At 55.6% G+C, this 10,748-nt stretch overlaps 1 protein-coding gene across 1 annotated transcript in view; it reads right to left on the bottom strand.

Annotated features, from left to right (window-relative positions):
* MYO7A (myosin VIIA) overlaps positions 1–10,748 on the bottom strand; it is a 74,451-nt gene that overhangs the window by 33,256 nt on the left and 30,447 nt on the right. The window contains exons 15-21 of the mRNA XM_029914998.1: positions 9,514–9,651; positions 7,629–7,787; positions 7,116–7,208; positions 4,845–4,939; positions 3,602–3,686; positions 2,819–3,037; positions 2,329–2,436 (exon numbers count right to left, since the gene is read on the bottom strand). Coding sequence (XP_029770858.1) covers positions 2,329–2,436; positions 2,819–3,037; positions 3,602–3,686; positions 4,845–4,939; positions 7,116–7,208; positions 7,629–7,787; positions 9,514–9,651 — 897 coding nt within the window. The remainder of the gene's footprint in view (positions 1–2,328; positions 2,437–2,818; positions 3,038–3,601; positions 3,687–4,844; positions 4,940–7,115; positions 7,209–7,628; positions 7,788–9,513; positions 9,652–10,748) is intronic.

The raw sequence follows: 10,748 nt of genomic DNA, 5'->3' as shown, positions 1-10,748 counted from the left end.
ATGAAAACTATAGAAAACTCATGAAAGAGATTGAGGAAGATACCAAGAAATGGAAAAACATTCCCTGTTCATGGATCGGAAGAATAAACATTGTGAAAATGTCATTACTACCCAAAGCAATCTACACATTCAATGCAATCCCTATCAAAATTGCACCAACATTCTTCTCAAAGCTAGAACAAACTATCCTCAAATTCGTATGGAACCACAAAAGACCCTGAATAGCCAAAGTCATATTGAAGAAGAAAACCAAAATAGGAGGCATCATAATCCCAGACTCTAGCCTCTACTACAAAGCTGTCATCATCAAGATAGTATGGTATTGGCACAAAAACAGATACATAGACCAATGGAATCGAATAGAGAACCCAGAACTGGGCCCACAAATGTACGGCCAATTAATTTTTGACAAAGCAGGAAAGAGTATCCGATGGAGAAAAGACTGCCTCTTTAGCAGGTGGTGCTGGGAGAACTGGACAGCAACATGCAGAAGAATGAAACTAGACCACTCTCTTACACCATACACAAAAATAAACTCAAAATGGCTGAGAAACCTGAATGTGAGACAGGAAACCATCAAAACCCTTGAGGAGAAAGTAGGAAACAACCTCCTTGACCTCCACCACAGCAGTTTCCTACTCGACACATTCCCAAAGGCAAGGGAAATGAAAGCAAAACTGAACTCTTGGGACCTCACCAAGATAAAAAGCTTCTGCACTGCAAAGGAAACAATCAAGAAAACTAATAGGCAACTGACAGAATGGGAAAAGATAGTTGCAAATGACATAGAAGATAAAGGGCTAGTATCCAAAATCTATAAGGAACCCTCCAAACTCCACACCCAAAAAACAACCCAGTGAAGAAATGGGTAGAAGAGATGAACAGAGACTTCTCCAAAGAGGACATCCAGATGGCCTACAGGCACATGAAACAATGCTCAACATCACTCATCATCAGGGAAACACAAATCAAAACCACACTGAGATACCACCTCACACTAGTCAGAGTGGCTAAAATGAACAAATCAATAGACTATAGATGCTGGCGAAGGTGTGGAGAGACAGGCACCTTCCTACACTGTTGGTGGCAATGTACAGTGGTGCAGCCGCTCTGGAAAACAGTGGGGAGGTTCCTCAAAAAACTATCCATAGAACTCCCTTATGACCCAGCAATAGCACTGTTAGGGATTTACCCAAGGGATATAGAAGTGCTGATGCATCGGAGCACATGTACCCCAATGTTCATAGCAGCACTGTCAACAATAGCCAAAACATGGAAAGAGCCTAAATGTCCATCACCTGATGAGTGGATCAATAAGATGTGGTATGTATACACAATGGAGTACTACATGGCAATGAGAAAGAATGAAATCTGGCCATTTGCAGGAAAGTGGATGGACCCCGAGGGTGTCATGCTAAGCGAAATAAGTCAGGCAGAGAAGGACAGAAACCATATGTTTGCACTCATAGGTCTAACAGGAGAACAGGAGAAACCTAATGGAGGACCATTGGTTGGGGAGAGAGAGGGACGCAAAACTTGAGAGACTGTTGAATGCTGAAAACGAACTGAGGGCTGAAGGGGGAGGGGAGAAAAGAGGAGGTGGTGATGGAGGAGGGCACTTGTGGGGAAGAGCACTTGGTGTTGTATGGAAACTAATTTGACAATAAACTACTTTAAAAAATAAATAAATAAATAAATAAATAAATAATATATTTTACGGGTGCCCGGGTGGCTCAGTCAGTTGAGCATCCAATTCTTGATTTCAGCTCAGGTCATGATTCCAGGGTCGTGGGATCAAGCCCCACGTCAGGCTCCATGCTGAGTGTGTAACCTGCTTAGAATTCTTTCTCCCTCCCTCTGCTCCTCTCCCCCGCTCATGAGGTCTCTCTCTCTCTCTCTTGAAAATAAAAACAATACATGTTTTTTTAAATTTAACCCAATAGTTCCAAAATATGTCAAGATGTAATTAATATTTTTAAAGTAGTACTGAGATTTCATATTCTTTCTACTTTACTGTCCTCAAAACCTAGTGTATGTTTCACACTTAGAGGCCCCTGGCATGTCAGGCACTCAGCCCACACGTGGCTGGGGCTCCCATACTGGGAGCTCTGGATCCTGCTCAGGTTATTTAGACATGTGTCATCTCCCAGCTAGAAAAGACAATGGGCACGGGCCCTCCTACTCGAGAGCCGCAGCCCCCTGTCCTCAGGCCGGGCACAGGACCAAGCACCCAGTGCCTGGACGAAGGCTGGCTGCGCAGACATATGACAAATCGCCGTGCTGCTGAACCAGTGAGTAGATGCCCGGGGTGCCAGCCACTCAGCTCACCTGATGCTTGCGTTCGGCCTCCTCCTTGGCCTTCTTGGCACTCATCTCCTTCCGGAGCTTCTCCTCCTCTGCCAGCCGCATTTTCTCAGCCTCCAGACGCCGCAGGTACTGGGGGAAGGGGCGGCAGGTGGGCACCCTCACAGTGCTTCCTGCCAGCCCTGGCCCACGCCACCCTCACTGCGTCCTGGGGCTGCGGGCGATTCTGCCCCATGACTTGACAGATGGGGACACCGAGGCCTCTGAGAACTCCCCCAGGTTACACAGCAGGTTGGGGACATTGGTGATTCCCAAAGCCAAGCCAGGTTCACTATCACAGTGACTGGGCCCCGGGCCTTGCCCTGGGCTGGGAGGATGGAATTGAGGGGTTGATCCCAGCTTTGTGCCTTCCCCAGAGGCGGCTTGGTCCCAGGACCCCTCAGTAGGCTGCAGAGTGAGGGTGACCTGCCCGCTGGGCAGAGCGGCACCCCGTGGGGCACACGAGCCCCCTCACCTCCGTCCTGAGGCGCCGGTGCAGCCTGCGGGCGATCATGCCCCGGGCGTAGGCCTGCACAGTGAGCACGGCCCAGAGGCGGTGGCGGAAGGCCTTGCGCACCAGGTAGGCGCGGCAGCGGGCCTGGAACTCGATGATGCACCGGCGGGCCAGGCGGTACTGCTGCTGCAGCTTCCGGGAGCGCTGCAGAGCCTGCAGCCGCAGGAAGCCCAGCCGCATCTGTAGGGACACCGACCCGACCCGCTCAGAGCCTGCCGCCCGGCCCCAGGCGGCCCTGCCGCAGGACAGTTGCCGCGCTGTGCTCTGCTTTGTCTGCCCCAAAGCTCTGCCTTCTCGGGGACTAGGGCTCCCCAGAGTTGAGCTCTGTTTCCTCTCCCACAGACGTTTTCTGGGGAGAGGACTTGGCTTCCCTTGAGCATGCCCCCTCCCCATACAATGAGCCCCCATCCTCAGACCAGGAACTGGTCTTTTTCCTGTCTCTGCCACCCCAGCCCCGAGTCCAGACTGCACCCAGCTGCCCTGCAGAGACCCATGGGACACGCCCGCCCCCGGCCTCCTCCACGCTAATGGCCCGGGTACTCATGACCCATCAAACATTCCAGAAGAAGGGTAACAAACTTTGCTGACTAGATGGGAAAAGCCACAAGAAGCAACTTGGACTTCGGGCTGGAGGAAGGGTAGGGGCCAGCCAGGCCCTGGGCAGAGGTCCATCCTGCTGCTATGGCAATGGGGCCAGGTTCAAAGGCCTCAGGAGGCAAAGAGCAGCCCCCTGGGGAGGCTCACCAGCTCATAGTTCCTCCGGCAGCTGTGGCCTCGCCAGTGCCTCTGGATCAGTGTGGCAGCGTTCTTCAGCTTCAGGAAGTTAGATCTGCATCAGCAGCGCGATACAGAAGGATGTCAGAGAAGAGAAATAGTGCCCAGATGCAGCCAGGGTACTGGCAGGGCTTGGCATCAGGAGAGTAGGGCTGAGCCCAGCTCTGTGTCTCCCAGCCACATGACCTTGGGCAAACGCATATACCTTCTCTACACCTCAGCTTCCTCCTCTGTAAAATGGGTACAAAAACACCTGCTCCTCCTGCCTCGTAGGTTTGTCACATGTGCCTCTTAAGGTAGGCATTTGGGAGATATTTACTGAATAAACGAATGATTAATAAGTAAATGAAATAATATAAAGATTAAAAGCTTGGCTCACTGTGAACATTATTTATTACTAACTTCCCGATTTAGAGATGAGGAAAGTGAGACTCAGGGAGGACTAGAGCCCACATCTTCTGACGGATCCTGAGCGAGCACACTGCTATCCCCTGCACACAGGAGGCAGCCTCTATAGGATGACAGTCACCTTTGACCTGATGGAGGACAAAGAGACCACACCTCACACAGCAGGTGTCTGCTGAAGGCAGAAGAAGGTAATGGAGCGAAGGGTGCACACGGCAGTGTGAGAGACAGCCGGCGAGCCGTGTCTAGATGTGCATAAGTGAGCAGCTGTGGGAGGGGATGGACAGATGGACGGACAGAACTGATTGATGGACGCATGGACAGATGATAGATGGGGAGAGAGAGGGGGTAGCCAGATGAACTGCTCAAGGGGCAGTCGTGGGCTTCTGTGGAGCTGCAGTCACGCTCCAGAGTCAGCCCGGCCCGTGCGTGAGGCGTCACAGCCGTACACATGGAAAATGGGACACATTGTCATTTACAAAACCTCACGTTTCCTCTTTGGGAAATTTCACCAGGCACCTGAGATGCAGGACTGTCCATGCAGTGCCTCCCGTGACACGTGTGCGTGCTTGTACAGAGGAGCGTGGGCCGTGTTGTTACTGGGCGCAAGTGGCACAGGTAGGTCAGTGTGAGTCATGTGTCCCTGCATTCGTCGGTGTCAGCATGATTGTGTGCATGCCATGCACGCGTGTGCCTGTTCCCGTGTGCGTGTGTTTACTCCTAGTGCTCATTCAGGGGCATGGAGGCAAGCCACGCACACACACATCCGTAGGTAAGCTGAGGTGGGGGAGCTGGTCCCACCGCATACCTGTCTTTGAACCCCCGGATGACCTTCTGGAGGAGGATGACTCTGTCAGTGATGGCCTTGTCCCGCTCCACCTCCAGCAGCATGTCGTGGTGGTCCTGGAGGGCAGAGCTCCTGAGCAGTGCCCCCACCCTCCTCATTGTCCAGGGCGGAGGCTGCCCCTCACAGGCCCTCCCTCCCTTCCCTTAGAGCCCCAGCTCCCTGCCCTGCTCTGGCCCCCTGGGACAGCCTCCCACAGCCATGGGGAGAGGCTCGGCGTGCGGCTGTTTCCCAGAGGCTGGGGCGGCCATGAATGGAGTAGGAGGAGCTTAATCTGACTGGGGGTGGGGGTCAGAGAGCCCACCATTCGCACACTGGCTTCATTCCTATGGGCATCTCTGTCTACAGACAGACATACAGAGACAGACGGGATGGAGGAGCTGAGAGACAGGAGAGAGAATCCTAAGCAGGCCCCACGCTCAGCATGGAGCCCAATACAGGGCTCGATCTCATGACTGTGAGACCCAAGTTGGATGCTTAACTGACTGAGCCACCCAGGTGCACCCCACACCCATACCCACTCTTCTAAATGTCTCTGTCCCGTGGGCCCCTGACCTGGGCCAGACCACTGCCATTTCACTCCTGGCCTGTCACTCCTGCTCTGATCCTCTCTCAGGGAGGACCTCTTAAAACACAGATCTGAGGGTGACCTTAAAATGACACCCTGGTTCCCAGGCTCGAGCCTGGTCTACTGCCTGGTGCTCAGGCCCTCCATCATGCAGCCCTGCTGACTTCTCTAGGCCGCTCCCCACCCCCACCCTAGACCCCAACCCTCCCTCCAGTTAGACAAAACCTCATCCATCCGAAACAGATGAATCAAACGTCTCCATGTGCCACCACAGTGCTAAGTGCTGGGACAAGACTGCAGTGAACAGGCGGACCTCCCCCTGCCCTGCGGATACCTCACCTCAAGGGGGAGCCCCCCCCCATCAGTCAATCCCAGACCACATCACTGCACCCAGGGCCTAGCCAGCTGTCTGAACGAATGAACAAGAAGTAGGTATCGGCTCTCTAAACGATGGCACGTTTCTGAAGAGCCCAGGGAGGTGAGGATGGGAATGAGGACAGCCCTTGGGGCTCTCTGGACACCACCGTGTTGCCTGCCTTTCCTCCCTTCCTCACACAGCCTCCCCCTGCTCTCCCCTCCAGGTCAGCGCACCGCCTGGGCAACTTGCTTCTCCTCTCTGCGCCTCAGAAATGGCCATGGCACTCCTACCTCCTTGGGCTGCTGTGAGGACTACCCAAGATCATGGATATAAATGGATAAAAAGCCCCACCCAGGGCCTGGCCCAAAGGACAAGCCTTCCAGACGGCAGTAGTGACCTGTGCAAGCAGGGAAGGGTAGGGATGTGTTTCTGATGAGGAAATAAACACTCCAGGAGAGGAAGGGACTGACCCATGGCCCCTCAGCCAGAGAGGAATTGTCAGGCCCCAGATCCCCTCCAACTGGGGCTGCCTCCTCCCTCCCCTCCCGCAGCTCTCCCCAGCTGCCTGGTCCCACCCTCCCAGCAGAGGAAGCGGCCCTGCCCATGGCCCAGGACAGCCGGAACTCGGGTACAGCGGAAATGGAAATGGGGAAGAAGGCGGGCTGGGAGCTCACACTGTCCCTGCTGCAGCTGCCTGGCCATGGCCCACTCCCAGCAAGCTCTACTCCAAGGCCAAGACGCCCCGCGGCCCAGCTCCCAGCCCCACCCCTCCCAACTGCCTCATGCTGAAGTCCAGACCCACGGAGCTCCAGGTGCTGCTCAGGGAGGGTGGGATCAGGCCCCTTAGGACAGAAGGAAGGGGTGGCATGTGGCCTATCATAGCTGGCATGAGCTGTGCCTGGCAGGAAATCACAGGAGGGGACCTAAAGATACACTCAAGAACCCCACCCCTCCAAACACATCCCATTTTACAGATGGGAACATGAGGCTCAGAAAGGGCCAGTCATCTGCCCAAAGTCCCAGGGCAGGCAGCCAACCACAGGGTCCTGACTGAATCCAAGCCTCCCTGGTGAGCCACCTCTGACCTCACCCCCCACATCACAGATGGTCTTAAAACCCACTTCCCCTCGCCCACGGAGGAGGCCTAATCCCACACCCCTATCACACACTGCAGGGCAGGAAGACCCTGAGGCCCAGCGCAGCCCCACCTGATGCCACAGCTACTCCACAGAGGCCCGAGAAGCCTGTCCCCGCCGTGATGGGGAATTCGCAGATCCGCAAGGCAGCCAGAGACGGAGCCTATGCTCACCTTCAGGAAGATCTTGGTTTTGCCAATCTGCCAGTCGTCGTGGGTACCCAGCACAGCCTCCGCCATGCGTTGGCATGTCCCCCGAAGGTCGTCCTGGGGGGTGCACAGGGAATGGGCAGCCCCACCAGTGAGTGACAAGGCCGCCCGAGTGTCCCTCCCAAGACCAGGAGGCAGGACTCTTGCTCCAGCTCTGCCCCAGACTTGCTGTGTGACCATGGCCGGGTCCTGCCTTCTCTCACCCTCACTTTTCTCCCTAGTTGGGCAGGATGACCTAAAAACCCTCTCCCACATCTAACTTCCAGGGTGCATGTGGCAGCCCTGGTCTCATCCACCAGACCTCCCTCTACTGGCTGATCCCTAATCTCCCCAACCACAACTGAGGTGGCCGAGCTGATGCCATGCCCGGCACACTGTCGCAATGAGAAAACCAGGGTCCCCGCCCAGCCTAGAGTTGGGATGCTCCCTCCAGCCTTCTCTGCCCCCCCCAGCCTTCTCTGCCCCCCGGCCCTGTACCTGCTTGTAGGCCGGCTTCACGCCGGGGAGCAGCACACGGTACCGCTCTACAAACTCCACGAAGCTGTAGCGGATGGGGTAGCCGGCCCGGCGGATTCGGATGGTCTCCATCATCCCTGAGTACCGCAGCTGGCGCACACACAGGAGCCGGTCGAACAGCTGCCGGCACGGAGCCAAGGGCATCAGCACTTGAGCCTCCTGCCGGGAGCTCAGCCCTGTTCTGCCTTTTCCCAGCCACACACCAGGTGAGAAGTATAGGCGAACCGACTCTAGGCCTGCAGCTCGAACTTATGTAGCAGCACAAAATGAGACCTTCGCATTGGACAAGCCTCAAGCTCTGAGGGGCACAGAGGAGAAACAACTTAACACCCCTTGGGATCTCTTGAGAGGGGTTCCTGGAGGAGGTGGTTTTTGCTCTAACCCTGCCAGGAGAAAGGGCATTGGAGGTGGCAGGTGAATGTATGCAAAGGTGTGGAAGCCTGAAAGTGCAGGGCATGCTAGGGGACTTCATGGAGACTGAGGAAACTAATCTGTGCCAAGACTATGGTCATGCAGGTGCGGGGTGCCTGGCACAGCCCCAGGGGGCAGCCTTCATATTATACCCATGGTAGGTCTGCAGCTATTCAGACAACTTTCTGACTGTTGGCAGTGCCCTAAGGAACAGACATTCTTTTTCCATTGGCACGAAATCATTTTCGTGATGGCAGCAGGTTGTAGAGGGACTGAGAGGGCCTCAGAGGCCAGACTCGGGAGGCAGCAGGGAGTGTCCAGGTCAGGGACGCATTTGAGACCCATTGGGTTGGGATGGGGGCTGGAACAAGGAGGCCAATGAGAAGGTCTTGCTGCTAAGATTCAGGTAACAGATGCTGAGGTCTAGGCCCAGAGAAGGTTCTGGAAGCATCTGAGAACAGGAGAGTGGGTACCCAACTGCCCTGGCAGGGCCCTGGCCTCATTCCCCCCAGACCTCCTGCCCTAGAGTGGGAGCTCACTGGAGCACTCTGTGACCCTCGTGTCCCCTCAGACCCAGTCCTGAGACCAGCCCACTCTGGGAAATGTTTTCAGGCAGGGGGCAGGGCCAGCACATAGCCGGCTGGCTTCCGCCACCTGTTTCCTTTCCCTCCGGCACTTTCCCTGGCCCAGCCCTGCCCTCCCTCCTTCCGTCCCTCCCTAGACCCCTCAGGCCCCAGCTTCCCCCTGGGCCTCTAAGAGCTTTGTGGTAAACAACACCTCCCAGAGCTGTAGAAGGAGAGGGCCTGGGTGAGGAGCGGCCCAGGCTCCCAGCTCTGCAGCCTCAAGTCCCTTAGCCTCCCTAGGCCCGCAGTCGCACATCCCAGATGTGGCGCTGTAACAGTCCCTCCTTCAGGTCCCTCTTTCACAGGCTGTTGAGAAGGTTGAATGGGGCCATGGAGAAAATCTGGCCTGTGCCAGGCACACAGAAAGGGCCCGATAAATGTTATTCAGCAGAGTCAAAGTTGAGAACCTTCCCAACCGGTCAGAGGAATCTGGGAAGGCTTCAAGGAGGAAGAGGTGGTTGCCTGGACCAAAGGAGAAGGGGCTTTCAAAGTCAGGGCCACAGAAAGAACCAAGGGTGAGTCCTAGGGGTCAGGCATGCATATTGCATGAAATGCCCCAGGAGGTAAGAGCAGCTTAAAGGTGGTACAGGATTTGAACCCGCGTCAAGCCCACGGCAGAGTCCAGGCTCTTTCCAGGGGATGTGCTACCTCCAAGAAATCAGAACCTGTTCTATAAACCCCTCAGGTGCCCTGCCATTCCCCAAAGAAGACGGAGTCTCAGCCCACCCTCCGGCCTTCCCCTTTGGCCCGGCCCTCCACCTGCCCCAGGATGGTCCCTGGCTGCCCCAACCCCGGGGACCAGGGTCCCTTACCATGGGCTTCTTGAACTCATTGGGCTTGATGCAGCGCACGAAGAAGGGCTGGCAGGCACCCAGCGTGCGCATCAGCAGCTCCAGGGACCGCTTGAACTGGCTGCTGAGTGTGGGAGAGCGCTTCCTGGTCTCGGCGCCCTGGGGGGGATGGACCACAGTGATGGGAGGGGCTGACCCGTGCCCCCTAGGCCCTCCAGGAAGGGAAGCAGCAGGCGTAGGGCCTGAGGGAGAGCAGCCCTGGCAAACAGTAGCCTGCTTTGGGGTTTTCCGTGACTGGCCTCCTCTGGCTGGTGCTGGATCTTAGAGGCACCCCTTGGGGCACCCCCTGGGACCTGGACCTGAAGGAACACTGCCTGGGGAATAGGGAGCCCTAGGTTCCCACAGGAGTTGCTGGATGACTCTGAGCAAGGCCCAGCCCCTCTCAAACTCCATTCTGCCTTGCCGAGAATAAATGAGTAGCCGAATTTGGTCACCTCAAGACACCGAGGTCCTCCCTTGAAATGGGTCAGACAGACCACCTCCTAGCTGTGTGGTCTTGCGCAGGTCACTAAACAGCGCTGAGCCTGTTTCCTACATGGGAATAGCAACACCTCACTAGCTGACAGGGCTGTGACAAGAAGGGCACAGAGTCAGTCTCAGTAAACAGCCGCCTGGGAACCCGGGGCACTGCCCCCTCCCCTGTGGGATTAGCTGGTCAGCAGCAGGGCCAGATAAGCCTCCTAAGAAGCCTCCCCCAGGGGCCCTGAGGCCCAAAGGCTCTGAGCTCCAGCAGCTGCTCTCTGGGAAAGCTGGCTACCAGTCCCTGCCCTGGCGGGGTCCCCCTCTCAAAATACTGTGAAATGAGGCGGGGGTGCTGGGGGAGGGGCTGGCAGCAAACAGGAAGTAGAACATCTCAGGCCAACACTGAGAAATTAGACCTAGAAATCAGACTCAGTTCCAAAGTATTTTGATGTTACTATTTTCCTGCCACTTGATTTCCACGAGAATTTATTAGTGAGCTTGATTATTAACATAAGATCTTATATTTTCAATGAGACCTAATTTTATCTGCTATCCTTCAGTACCAACAAGCAGGGTAAGATGTGTGAGGCTGGGGGGCCGGGGAGGCAGAGGCGTCTAACACATGCGAAACTCAGACCATATGCCCCAGACGGAAACGGAGCTTGCCGAGAAACCACAAACACTTGCTATTCTGAAATTTGCCATGTTTCCATTTTCATTTCACTTGGAACATA

This window comes from Suricata suricatta, chromosome 11 (assembly GCF_006229205.1).
Source record: "Suricata suricatta isolate VVHF042 chromosome 11, meerkat_22Aug2017_6uvM2_HiC, whole genome shotgun sequence".
NCBI lineage: Eukaryota > Metazoa > Chordata > Mammalia > Carnivora > Herpestidae > Suricata > Suricata suricatta.
The sequence above is the reverse complement of the archived record's forward strand: the minus strand, read 5'-3'. Positions and strand labels throughout refer to the sequence as shown.